General features: G+C 45.0%; 1 protein-coding gene across 1 annotated transcript in view; it reads left to right on the forward strand.

The window, feature by feature from the left end:
• The first annotated feature begins 1,850 nt into the window (after window positions 1-1,850).
• The window catches only part of LOC115085006 (serpin B6-like), a 152,397-nt gene continuing 127,813 nt past the window's right edge, over window positions 1,851-26,434 (forward strand). The window contains exons 1-2 of the mRNA XM_029590511.1: window positions 1,851-1,923; window positions 23,100-23,271. Of these exons, the coding sequence (XP_029446371.1) occupies window positions 23,110-23,271 (162 nt within the window). The 5' untranslated portion in view covers window positions 1,851-1,923; window positions 23,100-23,109. The remainder of the gene's footprint in view (window positions 1,924-23,099; window positions 23,272-26,434) is intronic.

Here is a 26,434-nt window from a genome sequence, read left to right on the forward strand (position 1 = left end):
GTACCTCCCATGCTGCTTCCTGATACTGCTAAAAGATTTCTTTAAAGTCTGCTAGCAGAAATGTGATTCATGAGGTATAACCAGTCCTATTTCGTTATAGGCTGCCTTTCCATTGCACCCTTATAGAAAGTGAATTAACTGCTAAAGATGGAAGAAAAAGATAGTCTAGAAGAGAAAGTGAAGAGAACACGTAAGATCAATAAACCTAGATTATTTATTTATTTATTTATTTATAATTTTTATATACCGACATTCTTACATTAAAATGCAAATCATACCGGTTTACATAAAACAGAAAAAGCAGGAAAAAATATTTCCATTGTCAAATACAGAGAACATTTATAATAAAATTGTTAACAAAGGCATAAGGTAGGAACTTGAAAAAAGGTTACTTAACAGAAAACGTAAAAGAAAAAATAGTAAATGAAGATTAGGCATGGTCAACTCCAGTCATCAAGAGCCACAAACAGGTCTAGTTATCCACAGAGTGGAGGCAGTGTATGACATAGATTTGCATGCAATGCCTCCACTGTATGCAAAGCTACAGTATCTCATGCACATTTATTGTGGATATCCTAAAAAGAGGCTTGTTGGTTGCTTTTGAGGACTGGAATTGGCCACCTCTAAGCTAGGACGTTATTAAAGTATGTTTCATGGACAATGAAAGATCTAATGTGATATTCACATTTCCTAGTGTTCTGTCTATTGAAGTCAGATGAAACAAAGACAAATGAATAGAGAGGTCTGATCAAGAGAAGCAGGCGGCAATTGAACAAATTTTCACTCCAAGTCTTGTTATAGATTTCAATCAATTTCTGGGCATAGTGAGCTTCTTGGAACAATTTCTGCCACTCAGGTCATTCCAACCCATTCAATGAACTACTGACTAAATAATGTGTGGGAACCAAATCGAAAGCAACCAGGGCCAGCTTTTGATGTGAGTGACCTGTGCAACTGCACAGGGTGCTATGCCCAAGGGATTGATGATGTGCTCCCTCCCAACTGGCTCCCTTCCGCATCAGTCTTCAGGCTGTATCCCACAGCAAATCCAATGGCAGCCAAAAGCTCCTTCTCAGTGGATAGGAGCAGACATGCAGGCACTGAACAAGGCATCTGCTGCAGAGCACAGCAGATGCATTCAGGAGGCTAAGCTGATTTGCACTGAGGCTGGCATAACTGAGAACTTCAAATATAAAAGCCAGGATGAGTGCTTAGACAATGTACAGGAATTGCCGCAACTGATGCCAAAGCAGGAATAGATAGCGTTGAGATGCTGAATGGAACCTGCCACCAGAAAGAGAGAGACTCAGGCTGCAGGGAAGGGGAGGAACTCAGGAGGGGAGCCTGCTAGAGAAGGGGGGAGAGAGAGAAAGAGATAGAGGAGATTGTTGGTTGTCAGAGATTCGGTGGGAGAGAAAGGGGCATGCTTACCTTTATGGGCAGAGGGGGAAAAGAGAGGGCTGGAAGAATGTGGAATATGGCTGCTAGGCAGAGGATGAGAGGAGAGAAAGAGGATAAGGGAAGGGGGAAAGAGAAGAGTTGAGAACAGGGTTGAGCGCATAGGGGAGAGAGAGTGAGTTGTTTTGGGGGCGGGGAAAAGGAGGTGACATTGCTGAGTACAGTGCTCAGGAGAAGAGAGAGGGGGTCAAGGATGCTGGTGCTTGGCAGAAGAGCAATGCTGAGAGAGGAGAGAGAGGGGATACTGGGCAGAGGGTAGGGAGGATTCTGCTGGGCACCTGTCTATAATCTCTAACCCTGCCCTATGTACATGCACATGCCCTCTCTCTGCAGCTGCCACACCTCCTCTGGCTATAAACTCCGGCTGCTCTCCACAGCTGGCATTTCTCTTCCTCTTTCCTCCTGTCCCTGCTACAAGAGCTTTCTCTGAAATCAATACTTGAGGAGCAGCCCCAGGAGAATCTGGTAAGAGATATTCATGTTTTGTCTGTGAACAGAAACAGTGGGCTAACTCAGAAAATAATTTGTCCTCTTTTGTGTCTTTGGGAAAACTCCTCTAAATCTAAGTTTAGAGGTGGATACTTCAGCAAGGCTAGGTCAGAAGCTTTCTCTGATTTATTCCTTGTTTGTCTTTCTGTGCTCTCATGCTCGGTGCTACTAGCAGAGCATCTGGCTGAGACCAGGCCCCCTTTTCCCTTATGTTTGTGGTAAGTTCACATCCCTTGTGGCTGCATAGACTCCAGTAATTTCAATCTAGTATCAACTATGATGCCCAGATCTTTTTCCTGGGTGGTAAGTCCTATAATGGAACTTCACATTGTATAGCTACATCATGGGTTATTTTTTCCTATATGCATTGCCTTGCACTTGTCCACTTTATATTTCATCTGCCATATGGACAACCAATCTTCCAGTCTTGCAAGGTCCTCCTACAATTTATCACAATCCCCGTGACTTCACTACGCTGAATAATTGTATGTCATCTGTAAATTTGATCACCTCATTTGTCGCACCTCTTTCTAGATCATTTATAAATACATTAAAAAGCACAGGTCCAACTACCGAACCCTGAGGCACTCCACTGTTTACCTTTTTCCACTGTGAAAACAGACCATTTAATCCTACTCTTTGTTTCCTATCTTTTAACCAGTTTGTAATCCACAAAAGGACATCTCCTTCTATCCCATGACTTTTTAGTTTTCTTAGAAGCCTCTCATTAGGGACTTTGTCAAACGCCTTCAGAAAATCCAAATTTAACACATCTACCGGTTCAACTTTATCCATATTCTTATTCACCTCTTCAAAAAAATGCAAAAGATTTGTGAGGCAAGACTTCCCTTGGGTAAATCCATGCTGGCTGTGTCCTATTAGATCATGTTTATCTATATGTTCTGTGATTTTATTCTATATAATAGTTTCCACAATTTTTCCTAGCACTGAAGTCAGGCTCACCAGTCTATAATTTCCTTGATCACCTCTGGGGCCCTTTTTATATATTGGGGTTACATTGGCCACCTTCCAGTCTTCAGATACAACAGATGATTTGAATGATAGGTTACAAATTACTTGTAATAGATCTGAAATTTCATTTTTGAGTTCTTTCAGAACCCTAGGATGTTTACCATCTGGGCCAGGTGATTTGCTTCTTTTCAGTTTGTCAATCTGGCCTACTACATCTTCCAAGTTCACCATGATTTGTTCATGTGAATCATCACCCTTTAAAACTATCTCTGGAAATGGTATCTCCCCAACATCCTCCTCAGTAAACATCGAAGCAAAGAATTAACTTATTCTTTCTGCAATGGCCTTATCTTTCTTAAGTGCCCCTTTAACCTCTATATCATCTAACAGTCCAACCGACTCCTGCTTTCGATATATTTAAAAAAGATTTTATTATGAGATTTTGCCTCTATGGCAACTTCTTTTCAAATTCTCGTCAGATTTAGCGGACCCTAGAATGGTAGTGACCTACTAACACAGGTGGATTTCCTGCAGGTTAAGACCTAAGTGTTGGCAACCGGCAAGACTTAGGTGGTTACCTGGGGTAAAGGCAGGTCCGATGAACAGGCAAGTGGTCAGGACAGGTGGCAGGCAGCAGATCCAGTGAACAGGCAAATGGTCGGGGCAGGCGGCAAGCAGTAGGTCCGGAAAGCAGGCAAATGTTTGAGATGGGCGGCAGACAGTAAAGATGCAGTTCCAGGCAGAGAGACAGATCCAGGCGGTGTAGTGGGTAGGAAAATTGGTCATTATTTTGTCATAGATTACACAACACACTTATTTATAAGTATAGAAGTTTTCTTATAAAAGTCTGAGAATAAGCAATAAAAGCATACAAGATTAGAGTTTGCATTAAGGAATATACGCAAAAAAACTTCCCCTCACAGTTCGCAATGTGAGTCTGAGATATCTTTGGAAATACGGGAACATAGTGCCGAGAAACCAGGAACAGTTCATCAGGCACTTTATTAACCACTAGTAATGTCCAAAAGCTTTTCCTCTGAGCTATTCTTTCTCTGATTTCACACAGTTAGCTTGAAGTAGTTCTTCTTATGTTGATTCTGCTGACCTTTGTACTAGTTTCAGTTTTTTCTTAGCTACTCCCATGTGTTCTTGAGACCCCAACTGTCTGTCCTTATTACATCAGCAAACAGCTAGGTGTGACCAAGAGCTACTGTAATGTTTTGCTTGATAACTGTACAGTTAGGGTCCAATTCAGAGTATCTCAGCCCTTACGAGTCATTGCTGTGAGAGGAGCCACCAAGGTTGAATAGTTGGAAATGAAATGTCGGTAGAAGTTTGTAAATCTGAAAAACCATTGCAAGGCTCAGAGGCCCAAAGGGCGAGGCCAGTCTTAGATTCCTTTGAGTTTTCTGGGTCCATAGAAAATCCTTGTTGCGAAATAATATATCCCAGGAATGGCAGACTAGATTGTTCAAAAAGGCACTTATCCAACTTTGCGAAGAGATGATTCTCACGGAAACATTGGAAAACCGTGCGTACATCTGCACAGTGCGTAGCGAAGTCCTTACAAAAGACAAGAATATCATCAATATATGCCACGACCTTGACGAACAAGAGGTCTCTGAAGATCTCTTCAATCATCCGTTGAAATACTGACGGGCATTACAGAGGCCGAAGGGCATCACCAGATATTCGTAATGCCCGTCCCTGGTGTTAAAGACCATTTTCCAGATATCATCAGGATGGATGTGTACCAAATTGTAGGCTCCATGTAGATCTAATTTAGTAAAGATGGAAGCCCCCTGAAGACGATCGAACAGTTCTGAAATCAGAGGCAGAGGATACTTGACTTTATGAGTGATGGCATTCAAGCCGCAGTAATCAATACATGGCCTTAAGGATTCGTCTTTCTTCGTGACGAAATAAAATCCCACTCCAGCGGGGGAAGTTGATGGTCAAATGAACCCTTTAGCCAGGTTCGCTTGGATATACTCCATCATGGCTCGAGTCTCTGGTAGTGACAGAGGATAAGTCCACTCTCGAGGAGGCGTGGTTCCAGGCAAAAGTTCGATGGGCCAATCAAACCTCCAAAGAGGTGGAAGGATATCAGTCTTCTGCTTTGAGAAGACATCTTCAAAGTCTGCATAAGGAGCGGGAATACCAGAGGAGGTGGTCGCCAAAGGAACTGTAGGAGGTGGTACCACCTTTTTCAATCAAGCTTGATGACAAGTTGAACTCTATTCAATCAGCTGGAGAGACCCCCAGTCAAACTGGGGAGAATGATGTTGGAGCCAAGGTAGTCCCAGGACTACCGGATGAATCGATTTTTCTAGAACAGGGAATTCAATCTCTTCTACATGAAGGGTGCCAGTAAGGAGTCGAACTAGCTCTGTAGTCAAGGAGATCCAGCCAGGTAATGGCTCACCATAAATAGAAGCAATACACAAGGAGGTTTCCAAAGGACGGGTATCAATACCCAATAACTGAATTATGTCCTTAAGGAAAAAAATTCCCCCCTGCTCCGGAATCAATCAGAGCAAGGACTGAGGGGCCGGAGAGATAGCACCCTAGTTCAGGATCCCTACTGAACTTAGGCCTGGAAGTTTCCTGGATGGACTGAGCAGGTTTGAAGTCGATGGCCAGACGCTGTGCAGACATAGGCTTGATTGTCTCCGCCGGAGGCGCTCTTCTGGGGACAGCCACCCACAGCCCAACTGCATGGGTTCTTCTGCACTGGCCACAGGAGAACCCCTGCTTGTGGCAGGGCTGGTGGCCGGTGGTGAGCGGAAGCGTTCCACATTGGACATTCTGGGCATCTGATTCTCCTGATAGCACTCTTGGGGACGGCCCATGGATGGAGACTGCTGGCCACAGCCACAAGGGAAGTCAAGACAGATGCTGGAGCAGGCAGAAGAGGGTAAGAAGGCCTGGCCGCAAGCCTGCCACAGCCGGCAAACGCAACAGTATTGGAAATAGTATCCCATGTTGATCTGGTGCTTGGGCACCAAATGAATGGTCCATTGTTCAAATAGGGCATGAATCTCCTGTTCCAGAAGAGGTGACTGAGAAGAATCCCTCAAATGGGTTGTATGACATGGAAGAGGAGGTTGGGAGAGGAAATTCAAATGATAACCCTCACGGACAATTCAAAGAACTCATTGATCTGAAGTGATGTGGTTCCACTACGAGGCAAAAGCTGTTATCCTGCCCCCTACTGGAAGGTGAGGCTGTGGCTTGGTGTTCCTCAAAAAGATGGTGGAGGTTTTTAAAGAGACAACTGAGAGGGTTTTTGTTGTTTCCTTTCTCTTGGACGTCCTCTAGGTGGAGCCGGCTGAGTTTAAGAACGTGGCTGCTGGAACAATTGAAACTGTTGCGGTCTGTAGGGCAGAAAATATTTGTATGGTTTTAGCTAGTTATAGTATGGCTTTCTTTTTTTTTTCAATTCTTTCTTTTTTGGTTTCCAAATCTTTTCAACAACAAATAATCAATTTCATATTATAACATCATAGCTTCTGATTGAGATTTTATTCATGGGAAAAAAAAAAAGAAAAAGAAATAATTACATAGAACTATCCATATTAATGTATATTTTTCTCAATCAGTCACTCATTTAAGGCAAATACAAAGTAAAATCTTCATATATCATGAGCGTTTAATTTAACAGTAATAAAAAAATTAAAGGCAAGCATTATCTAGGATCCGCATTTTAATTTACCATACCGGATCTTATGCCTCTATAAGGGCTTTGAGATCTTCAGGATTTGTAAATATATAATTTTTTCCATCTAATTTTACGATGCATCTGCATGGATATTTAAGCATATAATAACCACCTTTGTCAATAACCCCTTTTCTATATAATAAGAACTTTTTTCTTTTTAGCTGAGTAACTTTTGCAAGGTCTGGAAATATCCAGACTTTGTCCCCATAATACATTTGAGAACGATTATGAAAAAATAATCTCATTACATTGTCTCTATCTGTAATGAATGCAAATTGAATTAGCATGGTCCCACGTATTTTTACCACTAATTCGTCCTGAGATTTCTGCAATAAGTCAGATAACTCCAATGATTCACCTTGTGTTACTTTTTGTTCTAAATGCTCTTTTCCGTCTTCCTTTACCTCTTTATCCAATTGATCTTGTATCTTTCCCCTTTCTCTAGATCCCAAATAAAAAGCTTTAACAATCACCGGTCGACATTTATCTGGAATCTTCAGGACCTGTTTTTTTTTTTGTGTGAATTTGTTTATTAAATAATAACAACAAACATCTTACAAGGCAAAATTAGTACAGTACAATATGGCAAAAAATATAAATCGAAATAGAAAGTTGTATGTTGAAGTCCATTTTACCCAGTCTATGACAAGGTCCTGGTGTGGTATAAACATCAACTACCCCATCAGCAACAGTAAGGCTTCAAAGTCCTGTGTTATAGACAGCGGAACCGATTTGTAAGATAAGCAATCACCATACATGCAATTCCATGAACAGTATCCCACATAAACCTCGGCTTTAACCTTACGATCAAAACCAGACATGTTGGACTAGCAACTACCATACAATACATTGTTGTTACTATCCATTTTTTATGATATTACCCTAATGTGATTATGAATATCCCTTTCCCCCCCCTCAAACCAACCCCCCCCCCTTACCAAGACATGAAAGGAACGTTGTGGAAAAGAGAAATACAGGATCAGCACTTGACATACTTTTTTGACTAAGAGTGTCCAAGGGAGCCACTACGTCTGTTTATCAAGACTCTCATAAGATCAATAAAGCAAAGAGGCCATGTAGTGATGCAGCCCCTAAGCGATGAAGCAATGAAGCAATGCAGCAATGAATCAGTGAAGCAACAATGAGTCAATGAAGCAACGAAGTAATGAATCGATGAAGCAATGAAACCAGAAGACAATGGAGCCATGAAGTAATGAAGTAATGCAGGGATTCAAGAGCGTGATGTATCAAACTATACTTCAAGTTTTATAGTTCAATTTTTATAGTTATATACCTAAAAAACCCCGCACTTAGCAGAATGAGAAGCGTAGCCGAGCTAATTTAAGCCGGTGATTTCAGAAAGAGTCTCTCTTCCACTGTTAACAAGTTTTCATAGTCTTCCCAAATTTTCTTTGTCCGTATACCAGACTTTCCGGACAACTGTTTAGCGGTCGTATACTCATGTAAGAGCAATTTCTGTAATTTTCCTTGGTAAATAGAACAATATTGAGGTTGTGCGGCAGTCCATTGTGCTAAGAGAGTATCCTTAGCTACTAATATCATCTTGTGAAATAAAATTAGCCGATGACTAGGAAAATTGAGAACAAACTCTCCCAGTAAACCAAAGAGCCATATCTTTGGAAGTAGCGGGATGGAGAAACCCCACATTCGTCGAGTTAGATGCTGCACTGATACCCAGAAATCCTGTATATTAGGGCAAGCCCAGACATCATGAAACAGATCTGGGGACGCGGTATTGCATCGTGCACAAATATCAGCCTCGGTCACTCCCATATAAAATGCAACTTTTTGAGAATAGTACGCCATATAATAAAATTTATAAAGTTTATCCCTTAGTGTTACATTTTCAACAGTTTTTGGTATTGCTTGAATACTAGATCGGAACTCTCTTTGAGTTATAGAAGTCGGGAGCCATCTGTTCCATTTCGCCACCACGTCTGAGAAGTCAGATGGATGCAGCAGGGTAAGAAGCGCTGCATAAAATTGAGAACACTTAGTACGTTTACCATCTGGCCCTTGAAGCAATTGATGAAGCTTGTCCGAATAAGTGAATTGTGTGTTTGAGAGTAACTGCTCCAGTATAAAGTGCCTCAACTGTAGGTAGCAATAAAAGTCTTTATGTGGAAGAGAGTAAGAATCCTGCAGCTCTTGGTAGCTAATGATTTGAAGAGGCCTCGAGTCCACATGAAGCAACTGACCCACTGAAGTCAGCCCTCGTATCGCCCATTGAAGGAATGGACCTGTATCCATTCCTGGCTTGAATAAGGGGCATCCCTGTATTGGCAGGTTGGTGGTGAATTCTGGAGCAACTTCTAGTAAAGTACAAAGTCTTTTCCACACCATCCGAAAAGGCTTAATGATGACACTATTAAGGATATGGGTAGGCAACATTTTACTGGAAACCTGTAATACTGCACTTGGGCTGTAGGGTTCTAACCAGCTTTTATAGTGGGATAATGGAGAGAAAATCTCAGTATTGTAGAGCCAGTCTTTTAGGTGTCGTAGAAGGCTGGCGTAATTATAGGCTCTAAGATCCGGACAGTTCATCCCCCCGTCCTTTCTGGGTCTCATCAAAATTCGGAGTGGAATCCTGGCTCGTTTTCCTCCCCATAGATAACGATTCAATTCCTTAAATATTATGAGAATGTCCTGCCGCTTGATCCAAATCGGTAGCATAGCAAAAAGATAAAGCCATTTTGAAATCTCCATCATCTTCAGGAGTAAGATCTTCCCAGACAGGGAAAGGGGCAGGTTCCTCCATGCTTGCAGTTTGGTAATAAGTTTTTGTTTTAATGGAGTGATATTAAGGGAGTACAGTTGGTGCAAATCAGCTGGTATGTGTATCCCCAAATATTTGAGAGATTTTGTAACCCATTTTAAGGGGAATTGACCCGGCCAAGTAGTCTTAAGACTCCCCAATATGTCCAGTGCTTCTGACTTTTCAATGTTTATTTTTAGACCTGCAAACCGTCCAAAAGCAGCTTGGATCCCCAACACACATGGGAGAGCTTGAACGGGGTTGCTTAAGTAGATTAGCATATCATCAGCAAAAGCTGCTACTTTAAAATGGACATCTGATAATTGCAGTCCCTTTATGTCAGGTGATAAAGCCAGTGTCCATAAGAGTGGATCCAATGCCAGAATATATAGAATAGGTGAAAGGGGGCATCCTTGCCGAACCCCCCTTGTGATCAGAAATCCATCCGACAGTGTGTCATTAGCTGAGATTTGCGACACAGGATGCGCATATAAAATTCTTATTGCTGTAATAATAGAGTCCGGGATACCAAAACGCTTTAGAGCTGAAAACATATAATCCCACGATACTCTGTCAAAGGCTTTTTCTGAATCGAATCCCACAGCCATTGCTGGGATCTGACGATAATGAGCCGTCTCCATCGCAGTCAGCAGCCGAATAACATGCGCTCCCGCATTCCTTCCTCCCACAAACCCCGCTTGATACGGCGATATGATAGATGGTAACACCCTGCCCAAGCGAATCGCCAGAATCCGCGCATATATTTTGAGGTCAACATTTAGAAGTGAAATAGGCCTGTAGGATGCAGCCATAAGCGGATCCTTACCCGGTTTAGGTAAAATTGTGATGAAGGCCTTATTAAAATCCTTCGGAAATCCTCCCGCTTGCCAAGCATGATTGAAAAAAGCTGTCATTGGTCTGGAAACGAAATGCATTAAGATTTTATAATATTCCGCTGGAAACCCATCGGGTCCTGGAGATTTATTACTTTTACTTGCACGTATAACTGCTTGGACTTCCTGCTCAGATATTGGTTCACTCAGCTTAGCTTTATCTTCAGTGGTCAGAGTAGGCAGGCTCAAATCATGAAAAAACAGCGCTTCGTCTTCGGAGTTCCCCAATCTATCCTCACGATACAGTTCTTCATAAAAATGACGGAAGACCTTCAAAACCTCTGTGGCGGTTGTTACATATTGCCCGTTTGCATTTTTTAAACCAGCAATGTAAGATTTTTTCCGTTTTATCGCCACCATTCTCGCTAGCAATTTACTAGATTTATTACCAAACCGGTAAAAGAAGTGATCAGAAGCTCGAAGAGCCCTTTGTGCTCGTTGATGCAAATGTTCATTCAATGCTGCTAGACATGCCCTATACGAGGCCACATTGTGGGTGGTTGCTTGTTCTGCTTGTTTTCGTTTCGCTTTTTGTAGTTGGGTTTCTAGCTCAAGTATGGTATTATTTAGCTGTTTATTCTTTTTTATGGCGAAGGCAATAATTTCGCCTCTGAGTACCGCTTTACTAGTTTCCCAAAAAAGAGTCGGGTTGTCTGTATGTTGTTCATTATTTTGAGAATATTCTTCCCATCGGGCAGTCAAAATTTGATGAAATTCTTTGTCTGTTGCTAGATGTCCAGGCAAACGCCACGGTTTTTTGGTTAGGCGCTCTGTGGTAAACCAAATGTCTACCCAAATTGGCGCATGATCTGCTATGACCAGAGGACTGATCTCCGCCGCAGCTACCCTTGGAAATAGAGGAATAGAGAGAAGAATATAGTCTATTCTTGACATGGTGTTGTGGGCTCTGGAAACATGTGTGAAATCTTTAGTTTCAGGGTTTAACGTTCTCCAAGGATCCAGGAGGCTCAGTCTATTGAGAAACTGTGAAACTCCAGAGTTATGCGGTAAATAATAACCTTTTGGAATTTGGGATTTATCTAAATTTGCATCCAATACACTATTCATATCCCCTGCGACAATCAATTCTCCCTGGGTATGCTCCAATAGAATTGTAATAAGATTGTGAAAGAATGATGGATTGGGAACATTTGGGGCATATACATTACACACCGTAACAATTTTCCCTGCAATTTGCCCTACAATAATGTGAAATTTGCCCTCCGGATCACTGATTTCCTTTATCAAAGTAAATGGAGTATTTTTATTAATTAAGATGGCAACACCTCCCTTTTTCCCTTTTGCTTCAGAATAGTAACAATCCGATGCCCATTCTCTTCGTAGCTTGACACTCTCCGCTGCATTCAAATGTGTCTCTTGAAGACATGCTATATTTACCTTAAGGTGCTTTAAATGTTGAAAAACCTTTTTTCTTTTTATGGGGGATCCTAACCCGTCAATATTCCAGGAAATTATTCTGTATTTACCCCCCATAACGGAAACTTATATCTTCAGTAATGCATAATCTATTGGATCCTAACAGTTGGAGCTGGGTGCCCAGCTTCACCCCACTCCACCAGGCTGGTTTTTCCTTCATAGAATCCCCAGGATTCCACCCCTCTCTCCCTCTCTCGAATTCGCTATCCCCTGTATCCCTGTCATCCCTATTTTCATCTTCCATGTCTCTTTTTCCCCAAATATACCCCTGGCCCCCACCCTCCCTTCCCTCACTGCCCTCCCTTCCCCCACCCCCCTTATTCCCCTCGAGCCTCATACTCCCCACCCCAATCCCTAGATACATCCAAACCTCTCTCTTCACTGAAGAGAGGAGAGCACTTAGCAAGGTGGCCGGGTTAAACCGCCCCCCAACCTGTGTACTTTAGAGTTTTCGATTTTTCAAACCCCCCATTATCTTAGACATCACACAATGTGGTTTTACATTAACCTTGAACTATTAATATCAATGCATAGAACTATCAATCATAGTATAACTGTAACTTCAGAATACAGAAAACTGTTAATGAACCCATCAACCCCCTGTCACAAACCAATACCATCTTGTGTCCATTTGCTGCCCTATACTCTGTGGTGTCCCGATGGTCATGCTTCCACAGTCTATCTGCTGAGCCATCATATCCCCCAGTCGCCGAACTTGGTAGGTGTAATCCAAATCTGTTAGCAGAGAGGAAGCTCATATTTCTACTCCCGATGTGGATTTGATGTGGACTATGACGCAGATAACCAGTTCTCGAGGGGAGATAAAATGGCGGTCCCGTTTTGTAAATGGTAGTAACTATAAGGAATCCACAGCATCTCCCGGTAGACACCGCAAGCCCCCGTCAAACAGTCAAAAGAAAAAGATTTGTGTTAAGGTTTTAAATTTTAACGCTCACAATCCTTCACATATTTTTGTGCTTCCTCTGGTGAGGTAAAAGATTTTTGCCCGCCATTCATCCAAATCTTGAGGGTAGCAGGATATTGAAGAGCAAATTTAATGTGCTTATTAAACAGCTCTGAGCAAACGCTAGAAAATTTCTTTCGCTGCTGGGAAACCCGGGCCGAATAGTCCTGAGTGATACGTATCTTGGTTCCCTTATACTCTATGTCAGGCTTATTTCTATATGCTAGCCATATTTTATGCTTTTGGGCAGAGTTGAGAAACTTTGCCAAGATAATTCGAGGTCTGGAATCAGTAGGGCGCCGTATTCCCACCCTATGGGCCCTTTCAATTGTTAGATGATCTTTGAAAGCCTCCAGCCCCACTGCAGCCGGCAGCCATTCCTCTAGAAGCTCGCTTAAACTCCCTTCATCAATAGATTCCGGGAAGCCTAGGAGACGAAGGTTAGCTCGTCTAGACCGGTTCTCAAGATCGTCAATTTTTTCTTGACACTCCCTCAACAGAGTAGCCTGCACTTGCACTTTGCCCGTCGCCGCCGTAAGCTCGTCTTCTAACAAGGACACCCTTCCCTCCACGTGGTCAATGCGCGGACCAAATTCTGTTAATGCATCCCTCACCTCGGTAAGTTGTGTTGCGATTCCAGCTAACTTTTCGTCTAGCGTCGCCGCTATTGTTTCACGGAGAATCGCTACCGTAACGGGACTCGAGGGTGAGGGCGTCCCCGACTGCTCCGCGGGCGCCATCTTAGATTCAGGGAGCTTTCCTTTATCCTTTTCTTTCCTACTACTTCTGGCGGCCATCGGCTGTGGCGATTTTTGCATAAACGTAACAATCGACATAAGCCGGTTTATAGTGATCCCAGACCGATTTTGAAGGTTTGCCGTTCCGTTTGTACCGGTGTTTTAGGAGGCAGCAACCCGGAGCCAAAGAGATCACGTCTTCTTCAGCTCATCACCCCACGTGATCTCCTTCAGGACCTGTTTTAAATAGTTTCTAAATAACTCTGTTGGTTCTGTCCTTTTAATAATAGGAACATTATTAACCCTTAAATTCAGGGATCTAATTGAATTTTCAAGATTTTCTATTATTTTACTGGTTTCCTGTTCAATATTTACTTGATAGTTTTGTATTTTCTCTATTTGTAAAACTCGTTTATCTATCTCAGTTATTTCTTTTCTTTGTTCTTCTACTTTTGCAGAGTTCTGACAGGAAGAATTAGTGGTTTTCATTACCTCTTTTGTCAATTTATTAATTGATACATCTAAATTAATCAGATAATTCCACAGGTTTTCTAATGATCTATTAACAGGTTTTATTGGTGCATTACTTGTTTTAATTATTATTTCAACATCCTTCTGTTTCTCATTATCGGGGTTAGTTAATTTCAGGGTACTGGTTCCTCTAAAGGAAACATCTATATTCTCCAATATGCTCTGTTGTAATAGTCCTTGTTCTTCTTGCTTAGATGTTTTCATATCTAATTTTAAATTCTTATCAACTAACAAATCTGGAGATCTCAATGACCCTTCAAGCTCATTCTCTGGTTTCTCGGGGGTGATTCCCCCTTCACTACCAGGTGGTGGTGCTGTCACCGGTGCCCCTGGACTTAAAGATGTCTCGTCGATCAGAGGAGGGGGGTTCCGCCCAAATGCCCCTCCTTCAGCGATCTGTCCTATAGGGGAAAATATTGGGGAGTCCAGCCACTCAGACACAGTCCTCTGGCCTGTTTCCACTGCTGACATAACAGCTGGAGGCTTGAGTTTAGCCTTCCTTTTGGTGTGTGGCATCGTATAAGGAAAATCAAACACAGGAAATAAGCAGGCAGTATGTTTATTTTATTTGTTTCAGGTTTTTATATACCGGCATTCGAGAACGCAGTCCCATCATGCTGGTTCACATAAAACAGGGGTGCATTGTAAACATAAACTAAAAACAATGGTGCGGAAAAGGCAGTTACATATAACAGGGTGATTAGAACTTGGCGGAGAAAGGACAGGTTATTAATTCAAACATGTAAACAATAGTGGAGATGGTTAATCATGGTGTAGGTGGAGATAAGGATTGGCGTGGATGAGATAGATCAGTTTGAGTCCGGGAATGCTTGTATGAATATCCATGTCTTTAGTCTTTTTTTGAAGGTTAAGATGCATGTTTCCAGTCTGAGGTTTGAGGGAATGGAGTTCCATAACGGTGGAATGGCTGTAGAGAATGCCCGATCTCTTAGCGTGATGTGTCTGGTTTAAGAGATAATGCTAATGCTAGTGAAGAGGATTTTACTTTCAGGAGGCTTTGCAGGAGAGGAGAGTTTTTAAGGAAATTTTTCCTACCTGGAACGTTATTCAATCAAATAATCTCAGTCTCAAGTGGATCCAAACACATTTGTTGAAGACATAATCAGGTGAGGCCCGGCAAAGTCTGGTGAAGCCTGGCAAAGCCCGCTTTGCTGTGCGCCCCTTAAGCGCGCGTGGCTTTAGCGATGCACCGGCTCTGCTACGCACCGCGTAGCACTCTAATTTATATTCCACTTCCGGGTCCTGCCTCCGATAGCCGTCCCCAGCGTCAGGAAATTTAGGTGCTGTTGGTAATCACCGTCGGGGCGTCTCAAACTCACCCCCGGTATGCAGCTGATTTCAGGCAATCTTTTGGCTCCCTCTCCTTTCGGCCTCCTATAGTATGGCTTTCTATATTGCTGGTAGAAGCGTCTGGATGTCGACTGGGAGTCTGAAACTGCCAACAGAGATTGAATCTCCATGTTCTGCTCTTTCAATTGGGCCACCATATCCTTAAGTTTTTCACCGAATAGGTTATAACCCAAGCAGGGGAGCTTGGCTAGTTTGCCATGCACATCTTCCCTGACTGAACTAGAGTGGAGCCAGGATGTCCAACAAGCAGTTATAGAAGTTGCTGAGATTTGAGAAGGATTCATATACCGCCCTGAGTAGGTGGCGTAGACCTTCCTGATTGACATAGAATGGCTGAGGTATAACTGGCTGACCTGATTTGAAACAAAGAAATAGTTTAAGTAACTGTAAGGTTTCGTACAGATTCTGCACCATTTAAAATTGGTGCTGCTATATTCTTGATGTCAACATGGCACTCTGGAAAATTTTCTTGGCATAATCGTCTAGAATTTTATGCTCCTTCAAAGGGGGACTAGATGCATGTAGTCCAGACTACTTTGCACGTTTCATTGCCGACTCGACGACTGATTGTGAGGAAGTTGAATAATGCCGTATGTGGCCAATTTTTGTAGCCTGAATTTTAAATCTAACTTCCTGGAAACTAAGAATTGAGTGAGGGGACTCCCACATCTTGGACAAAACTGAATCCAGTACCTTATATGATGGTAGAGCCATTGGTTTAGCCGGTACATCTGGAATTTTTAGTATACCAAATACTTCCTCTCAAGTATTTGCTATACTAGTATGTTGCCCAGTTTTTCCACAAATTTTGAATAGGTAAGATCCTCAGGAGGTGTTATAGTTAGTGAGGTTTTGGGTGGACCCTTGGACACTGTGGCAGCTGACCACGCACACGGGGGTAAGTCCCATGAGGAGCCACAGGTCAGGTTCAGCTCTTGGACACAAACACAGATTGATCTTTTATTAGACAGTTTATGAAACCACCAGAGGTGGTAGTGGTGAGTAGAAGATATAGCCCTGCTGGGCTAGTATTCTCCAGGGCACTGGAACAGCGATTCCTCCGGTCGCAGTGCTGTAGTGGAGAGAACTGACATAATGAGTACAATAGAACATTCACAGAGTCCCAAGTATGGAGAGGCCCTGAGATAGGGAGAGTTAGCCCTCGAGGAGCGAGTACCAAATCCCTGGAGGTAGAGAGACTTGTTGGCAAAGTACTCACACAGCGCTTCCACGTAAGAGATGGCACTGGCGCTGGAACCCTTGAGGAGTGAGTACCTGGTTCCAGGGAAACAGCTCTGAGGAGTAGATGATGATAGTACTCCCTAATGGTGTCTGTAGCGAATTCTTCCAAGCAGAAGAGGAAATAGGTGCAGGCAGCGAATCAGGGAACTTGGGCCCTCGAGGAGCGAGTACCGGTTACCTGATAGGGACCTGAAAGAACAAAGAGGCCCCAAGGAGCGGGTACCCCATTAGCAGAAAGAGTCCAATAGTAGTTGGAAGGCAGCGTGGCTGAGTACGGAGAGCAAATCCCATCCGTAAGATTCCTCTTGCTATCTCAACGGCTAGCAATAAACAGTAGGCTTAAATATCCGGGAAGCGTGACGTCATCACAGGGGGACGCCCCTGAGGAACACGCCAATAAGGAAATAAGAATGAGGGCCGCGCGCGCGCCCTAAGGTACCTGGAGAGCATGGCGGGACACAGCACCCAAGCCGGTCCAGGGACGTCGGAGAGGACGGCAGATGGATGCCGCAGAAGCCAGGCGTCTATCAACAGCAGGAGGAGTCGCAGAAAAGGAAAGGTAGGTGGAATGGAGCCGTTGGGCAGCGACGGTCGCAACAGGAAGAGAGGAATGGTCTGGAATCTCCTCTGGTGAGTCAGATGGGATTCCCATTGAACTGTCTGGGAAAAGGTCCAGTGGAGAGTTTTAGTGGCTGACTAAAGGTGAATGTTGAGCTATATCAATTTGTTCTTCCTGAGGCCAGTTGCGGCTTTCAGGATCCCTGCTCCTGATCAGGAGGTCTAACTCTGGGCTAGAGCTCTTCCTGAAGTATGAAACACTGCAGGTGTGAGCGGGGGGATAAGCCAGAACACACTGAGCAGTCACCTGGCGATGAAGCTGATCGAGAACTAATTAGAACAGGGTCAAGAAGTGAGATCCAGGGGGGTTGAGATATTATCTCCTGGAAGGGGTCCGTAGGGTGGATTGGAGACCTGTGCTTATGCTTGTTGCGCAGGAGGTGGACCTTTGGGCCGAGTTGGGGTTGACGCTACCCTACGGGTCCCCACCATCGGCAGGCGGAGCTGGCTGACTGACGGAGGCCGGCTGGAGCTTCACCAGTACTAGCCCTCGTTCCCCGCGGGTTGAGCCTTTGGGTACCAGGGCCAGCTGGAGTTAGGTGGGCCTCCGTCCGAAGTCTTCGAAGAGATGACAAGGAGGTCAGCCAGAGGCCAGCAACAGCAGAACTGGGGAGTCTGTACTGGATGAGGCGAAGTCCCGGAGACCCGGGCACCAATAGGAACAAGAGTCAGACAGGGGGCACCCGAGCAAGAGCAGGCCAAGTCCAGGACTGAGACTATAGAGGTGTCGTAGAATAGGCAGAAGTCAGGGCAAGCAGCAATCAAGGAGCAGTGGCAAGTCAAGGCTGAGGTCAAGTCCAGGAGATAATCAGAAGCGTAGTCAGGCAAAGTGGAGGTCAGGACTAGGAGAAGATCAGTAGCGTAGTCAAGCAAAGCGGAAGTCAGGACTAGGAGAAGATCAGTAGCGTAGTCAAGCAAAGCGGAGGTCAGGACTAGGGTAAGATCAGTGGCGTAGTCAAGCAAAGCAGAGGTCAGGACTAGGAGGAGATCAGTAGCGTAGTCAAGCAAAGCAGAGATCAGTGCTAGGTGAAAATCAGTAGTGTAGTCAGGCCAGGCATAGGTCAGGGCTAGGAGAAAATCAGTAGCATAATCAGGCCAGGCAGAGGTCAGGCTAAGCAGTGGTCGGGTCCAGGAGAAGATCAGTAGCGTAGCCAGGCCAAGCAGTGGTCGGGTCCAGGAGAAGATCAGTAGCGTAGTCAGGCCAAGCAGTGGTCGGGTCCAGGAGAGGATCAGTAGCGTAGTCAGGCCAAGCAGTGGTTGGGTCCAGGAGAGGATCAGTAGAGTAGTCAGGCCAAGCAGTGGTCGGGTCCAGGAGATCAGTCCGAAGGAATAGCTGAGTAGCATGAAACACAGGAAACAGGAGAAGATGAAACCAGGAACAGGAACACAGAAGGAACAGGAACCAGAAACACGAGGGAATCACCAAGGAGGCAACGAAGTACACGTCCAGCGTGAAGACCTGTTGCAAAGGCGACTAAAAGGAGCTGAGCCCAGTCTTATATACCGGAGCTCAGTAACGTCATCATCCAGGACCGCGGGTTAGGTTCCCGCCATGGCCCCTTTAAAAGAGACAGAGTTGCGTGCGCCGCAGGACGGTGGCTTCTCTCTGCGGACCACGTGGGGAGACCTGCCATGGAGCACTGGAATCAGCTGTAGAGACAGGAGTGCCAGGGATGGCCCGTGGATGGAGATGGCAGCCCACAGCCACAAGAGAAGTGGAGCCAGATGCTGGAGCAGGCAGAAGAGGGTAAGAGGGCCTGGCCAAGGGCCTGCTGCGGCCAGCACACGCAAGAATGTTGATGTGTAGTTGGAATAGGAAATTTGACTCTGCCAATTGCGTTCTTGATTTTTTGCAACACAAGCATCGATAAATGCTTTGTGTGCGTCGAAACTGCATCGTGTTTAATGTGACTAGTCTGCATCGATGTGCAGTGCTTGGTAAGATGCAGTACATGTTGTTCTGTCAACGTCTACGACGAGACCTGTGCCAATGCGTCATGTGTCAAGGCCCAATTGATGCATCATGCGTCGAGGTGTGCATCGAAGCCTTGTACACATCGGCGCGCTTCTTTTCCAATGCTTTTTTGGATGTCTTTGATGCATCTTGTACCTCATTCAGGCGTTGATTTTCCAACGGCACCGTTGATGGATCCCCTTCAGGTCACTTCGGAGGTCGGGCCCCTGGAGCAGATTTGGGCTTCTTAGGTGCTGTAGTGACCTCAGGCCTTGAAGAAATTGAGTGTTTCCCTTCTGAAAAGGCCCTCCTGGCCACAGCATGAGACGACAATTTATGTCCCGGAGACGAGTGAATGAAGCACCTTTGTTAGGGTACATAGCTATCTGAAGCCGATGAGGCACCTTCTCGTTTTCGGAGGCTGGTGATCTTCGCTGCTCTTTGTCTCCTCACTATGGGAGGCATGCGGACACAATCCTTACATATTGCCTGCTCATGATCTGGACCTAGGCAACTATAACAGTAATTATTGTTGTCAGTGATGGACATTTTGGGCCAGATTTTAAAAAGCATTTACATGCGTAAATCTGGGTTTTACGCATGTAAATGCACTTTACTCGAGTAAGTGGGCTTTTGAAAATTGCTACAATATATGCCATTGAATCGTCCATAGGATTTATTCGCATAAGTGCACTTTACGGGGCGGATTTTCAGAGCCCTGCTCGCGTAAATCCGCCCAAAACCGGGCGGATTTACGCGAGCAGGGCCCTGCGCGCCGGGAAGCCTATTTTACATAGGCCTCCCGGCGCGCGCAGAGCCCCGGGACTCGCGTAAGTCCCGGGGTTCTCGGAGGGGGGCGTGTCGGGGGCGTGTCGGGGGGCGGGCCCGGTCGTCGCGGTGTTTCGGGGGCGTGTCGGCAGCGTTTTGGGGGCGGGTACGGGGGCGTGGCTACGGCCCGGGGGCGTGGCCGCGCCCTCCGTACCCGCCCCCAGGTCACGGCCCGGCGCGCAGGAGTCCCGCTCGCGCGCGGGGATTTACGCCTCCCTCCGGGAGGCGTAAATCCCCCGACAAAGGTAGGATGGGTGTTTAGACAGGGCCGGGCGGGTGGGTTAGGTAGGGGAAGGGAGGGGAAGGTGAGGGGAGGGCAAAGGAAAGTTCCCTTCTAGGCCGCTCCGATTTCGGAGCGGCCTAGGAGGGAACGGGGGTAGGCTGCGCGGCTCGGCGCGCGCAGGCTATACGAAATCGATAGCCTTGCGCGCGCCAATCCAGGATTTTAGCCGATACTCGCGACTACGCGCGTATCTACTAAAATCCAGCGTACTTTTGTTTGCACCTGGAGCGCAAACAAAAGTAGGCTGTTCGCGCTCGTCTGAAAATCTACCCCTACGTGAGTAAATGGCTTTTGAAAATTGCTACAATAGTAGTTACATTTATGCGCGTAACTCCTTTGAAAATTACCCCCTATGGGGCGGATTTTCAGAGCCCTGCTCGCGTAAATCTGCCCAAAACCGGGCAGATTTACGCGAGCAGGGCCCTGCGCGCCGGGAAGCCTATTTTACATAGGCCTCCCGGCGCGCACAGAACCCCGGGACTCGCGTACGTCCCGGGGTTCTCGGAGGGGGGCGTGTCGGGGGCGTGTCGGGGGCGGGGCCGGAGCGTGCGGCGTTGCGGGGGCGTATCGGCAGCGTTTTGGGGGCGGGTACGGGGGCGTGGCTACGGCCCGGGGGCGTGGCCGCGCCCTCCGTACCCGCCCCCAGGTCGCGGCCCGGCGCGCAGGAGTCCCACTCGCGCGCGGGGATTTACGCCTCCCTCCGGGAGGCATAAATCCCCCGACAAAGGTAGGATGGGGGTTTAGACAGGGCCGGGCGGGTGGGTTAGGTAGGGGAAGGGAGGGGAAGGTGAGGGGAGGGCGTTAGAGGATTCCCTCCGAGGCCGCTCCGATTTCGGAGCGGCCTTGGAGGGAACGGGGGTAGGCAGCGCGGCTCGGCGCGCGCCGGCTATACAAAATCGATAGCCTTGCGCGCGCCGATCCAGGATTTTAGTAGATACGCGCGGCTCCGCGCGTATCTACTAAAATCCAGCGTACTTTTGCTTGAGTCTGATGCGCAAGCAAAAGTAGGCTGATCGCGCTTCTTTTAAAATCTACCCCTATGTGTCTGCACTGACAATATTTAAAGCCAGGTTTCTTGGGGCCCGAAATTGTAGCACTGAATAGTGCTGTTTGGGGGGATCGCTAACACGATGAAGAAGAACAGAAAAAAATCTGAAGAGATGCACAGAGAAGACAAAAACGTCTGTGCCTGAGCGCGGAAAAAAACAAACTGAAGAGGCAAGTATTGAGCTTCAAAAGGGAAGTGCCGCACAGGCGCAGTAGTTCAAAAAATTTTAACTTAGAGAAGAGAATGTCCGCGAGAGCACCATCATCGATGATGTTACCCAAATTGCATGGCTATTTCAGCCTGCTTAGATGGAAAAAATTGTATCAATTGCATGTTCAAATTAGTAGTGAGCACTGTTAAACAAGAGAACTTTATTCACTCCTGTTAGTCAGCATCTTTCTGTTGGTTTAAATACAAGACCACTCCCAGCACACACATTGGCAAAGCTTCCCACTCTCATGATGAAGAGCCACAGGCCTTTTCAAACTTTCACTGGAGAGTTTGGGGAATTAGCTCTGCATTCAGAAAATAAATATATACACAAACATTCAGTTTTTGCTCTTTAGAGAATATTTGCTACCATTAGTGTGGGTTACTTTTCAAGTTACCAGGACAAAAGTCAAGGTTTGAATATTTATGCCCTCTAATTTGCTAAGTTTATTTTTTTTTTTGGTCTCTGAGCAAAACTTACCTAGATTTAAAAAAAAGAAAAAAAAGGCAATGCATTGTTGGAGGCGTTCTGGGATGGGCTTAACTTCTACCAGTGAGTGCTGATATCCAGTTCTATGCTACTACAATTAACACGTAAGTCTGGACAGAAAAATCGCTGTCCTAAAGTTGCCCAAGTAACTATAGCTGGGTCTACTCAGTGGATCACTTCCCTGGACATGTTCTGCTGAATATCTGGGAAAGGTTACCTAGGTCAATGTTTCACCATCCTCTACTGAAGGCACAACTATCCAATTGGGTTTTCAGGATTGACACAATAAATATGCAAGAGAGACATTTGAATACAATATGTCTCCAATGTATGCAAATTTATCTCATGCATAATCAATATGGATATCCTGTGTCTCCAGGAGATGGTTGGGAATCACTGACCTAGGTAGCTAGCTTGTTTGCTTGCTGCCCTGCTAAATATGGACTTCTAAATTATTATGGCCTGTGATTACTGCTGAAAATCTGGCCTGTGTTTAGAAATAAAAATAATTAGTTAAAATCTCCTCCTGTAGTCCTGCATTAAAAGAAAAGTGGCAGTTGGATGGAACAGATATAGAAAGCAAATCTGGAGCTGCATGTTATCCCTAGGATGTTTTGCTGTTGATTTGTTCATCCATGTTACAAGATTTGGTATGGATGTCTTTCATTTGCATGCAGTACTTTCGTTCTGTGCTTTCATGAGTTGCTTTTTTGGCAGCAATTCATGAGGAGACCTATGAAGTGATATGGCAGCATCAGGCCAGGCAAGACTCCCTATAACAAAAACTGGCATTGAGGTTTGTGGTGACCTATTCTAGTTGTGGGATAACTACAGCTGAGGAAAGGGAGCCTCCTTTTGGCTAATTAATAGATCTGCTGCCTCTGGACCACAAGGTTGTTGGTTCCAATCCTGACTGAAGACATTTCCTCACAAGTTCTCCCTCAGTGGCATCTTTCTCACTACAGAGACCACTAGCTTGAGTGGGTGTAGAGACTGAATATGGCACCTTTCAAAGGTATTAATTTTGTGTAAATTGAAATTAAACTATTTTATGTATCTGTGTTTTTGTTCCAGATTCTTCATAATGGATGCTGTCTATAAAGCAAACCTAGCTTTTGCCATTGATCTTTTAAAAAATCTCTCACAGGATTGTCAAAATGTGTTCATTTCCCCCATGAGTATCTCCTCCGCTCTGGCCATGGTCTTCCTGGGTGCCAAAGGTAACACTGCAACCCAGATAGCACAGGTACGTCTGAAAAAAGTAATGCATGCTTAAACTACACTGCTCATATTGGATGTTCCACAAAAGAACTTTTCTCTTTGGGTATTCAAGAAATATTTGTCATTGGAAGTCCTAAATACAGCCAAAGATGTGCCTGGCATTCTTACTGCAGTCAGTAAAAAGTGCCATTTCTTGCCTAGGACACCGCACTATTCCTAAGAGATCCTCTGCCAGAAGGAAGCCCAATTTTGCTTTCAAAAAAGACAAAGGGTGGCAGAGGACCAGCTTTCTGTTATTTTTAAAGAATTTGTGCTTAGTGGTATGATAGGGGATTAAAGCCCTGAAAAAAACTATTCACTTGTGGTTTACACATGTAGGTCCATGTAGCTGTGAGCTGCACTCCCCAACTCTCCCTCCCAGCTCTGAATCCACTTTGTGCCAGGCTGCTGAAGTGTCAGCTCATTCCTAGCTCTGACCAGTTTTCTGCTATCCTTAAAAAATGTTCCATGCTTTCTTTAAAGTGTTAAGACAAGTCTCTTTTTTTATTATTTGTATTTATGTAGCTCCCCCACCAGGCCACAAGGGGAAAAACTTGCCACCAATAACTGGAGGTTGGCTGCAACAGAAGACCAGATGGGGGGTTGTGGATTCCTTAGATACTGGGGAAATGACCCAAGCACCCCTGCTTGTATGCAATTAATACCCCTATTCTCAAGCAAATTGACAAAGGATACAACACAACACACTGTAATCTTCAACACCACTGTACTCTTAAAGGAAAAAAACATAAATGCAAGGGTAATACCCAAATAGCAACAGGAACAACAATTATATATCTATATGTATACATACATTTGTGTCTGTAACAGTTACTATTAACAATAGAACATCCCCAGACCCAAACAACAGGATCACCAGCAGCCTGCAATGTTGTCAGCATAAATTCGTGGAGAAAACAAAAAGCAGTTCCCTAGTCCTGGTAGTGCATACACAAAAAAAACAAAAACACAACCCCCAATGAAGTGCTGCAGGGTCCTGGCGCTCTGGAATCAAAGAATTGTCCATATAGTACTGTTATTTTCTGATGGGTATAGCTCCTCTGGAGGAGCTTGTGTTTAATCTACTACATATTGATAATATAGATAATTATTATATGTCCTCAGGTGGAAAGCGCAGGGTACTGCATAGGATTTCCATCCTCATTAGTCTCTCCCTTGGGGAAATTGCACTTTTATGAAAATCTCTCTCTTAATCTTACAGCAAAAGTTTATATTTCTTTTCCTTTACTTATCTTAGTTGATTCATTCTGTAGCAGAGTAATGCCCCATCCAGGGGCACTGGAATCACTGTCTTCTGATGTCAGGAAGGGTAGCACGAGGAGGAGGAGCCTATTTTTAGCTCAACTCCAGTTCCTTGCTGGGAGATTCTTTCCTGTTCCTCTCCCAGAGTTTATTTCTGCTACCTCAAGTTCCCAATGTCTGTGTGAAGTGTTCACAGCACCAGGCCTCTGACCTTACTGCCACTCCTCTCTGATGCTGTGACTGCTCTCTGCCTCTTTTTTTTTCCCAGCAAAAGTCCATGCTGTCTTTACCTCCCTCCCTATTGGTCAGAAATGTCCTTGCTACTTGGGCAGTTCCGAGGCTCCCCATTGGTCCCCCTCCCCTCCTAAGGACAGCCAAGCTTCAAAGCTTGGCTGTCCTTAGGAGGGGAGGGGGAGGCTTTGGAGAGTATTAAACATGTATTCCATATTAATTGTCAGTTCTTTGCAGTTTTCCTTGTTATCTCAGTAAAGGCCTGTCAGAGAGTTGATAGATTTTTTCCTTGCATGAGACTTAAAAGCAGCTTATCAATATTAAGTCACTCAAAAGTCTTTGTGCTGCTTACACCAGAGACATACATGGTCACAGGGACAGGTATCCTTGTCACACTCTCCCCCTCTGAGGAAAATATGTCCTCATGTCTCTGAAAAGGAAATGGGTTATCAATATTTTCCTAATACACTTACAAATACTAGCTGACAGAACATCATCCCAAACACAAGCACCTGGTAAATTATCAAATAAAACCCAATGTTCTTGTTAAAATAGCTACTACATTCCTGGAGGCAGAGCAAACTGAAACATCAGTAGGCACTCCAAGAGTATAAAATGTAATTTTTTTCACGGGTTTAATCACTCTTTTTAGGGATTTCTCACCCTCCTCCCCACTGTCCACGACATGGTGGTCTTCTTCGTCAACATCATTGTCATCTGGATGGGGCATCTAGGTTTTCCACAGGGTCTCATTTTGGTCACCCTTTTCCTGAGGGTATGTGTCAATTGAAACCTAGTCCTCCCCATCCACCAGCATTGTCGAGGTGATGAGAGTTTGTTTGAATATAGGTGACTGTAGGGTCACGGAGGGAGGTGTTTGAGGGAGTTAGCTGGATCCTCTCCGGCTGGAGATCTGGGCACCTCAAGTGGTTTAGCTGCTGGCATCTGCATAACCAGCCATGCCAACTTGACGGGATCAGCACTATGTCTGTATGGGGGACAGAGTTTTCCACATCTGACTGAGAGTACTCACTGTCTATTATGTCTGTGGCATGACCCTGGGTGACCCATGTACTCAATGGTGGGTCAATATTCTGAGCCCTTACTCTATCTAGTCTCTGGGGCTGGGGCTCAAATGAACGACTAGTGTGTAGTGAGAGCAGCCATACCACATGCCCTATGAGGAGCAGATGATTTCGGTGGAGGGGCCACTCAATGCCTCATCTACTTTTGGGCCTCACTTTGTACACTGGCAAGTCTGGCACTTTGCTGATAACAACATAGGCTTCCTGGATCCCATCTATTCCTGAGGATACCAAGGACCTTCACCAGTACCTGGTTGCCAGGTCTCAATTCTTGGCCTTTTACACAGCCATCATATCTGACTCTGTTACTAACATTTCTGTTTCCCACAGCTTCAGCAGCAGCCTGGTAAGCCTGGTTCAACTGCTCTTTCAACTGCTCAATATATTTTAAATGACTTCTTGCAGACTTACCATTGGGGGTCACCCCCAAAACACATGTCGACTGGCAATTGAGCCTCCTGGCCAAACATGAGGTAAGAAAGCAAATAGCTGGTGGCATCGTTTTTCGTGCAGTTGCAGGCATGAACCAGCTTGCTCATATGCTGACTTCAAAGTTGCTTCTGTTTGGGG

Source organism: Rhinatrema bivittatum, chromosome 2 (genome assembly GCF_901001135.1).
Source record: "Rhinatrema bivittatum chromosome 2, aRhiBiv1.1, whole genome shotgun sequence".
NCBI lineage: Eukaryota > Metazoa > Chordata > Amphibia > Gymnophiona > Rhinatrematidae > Rhinatrema > Rhinatrema bivittatum.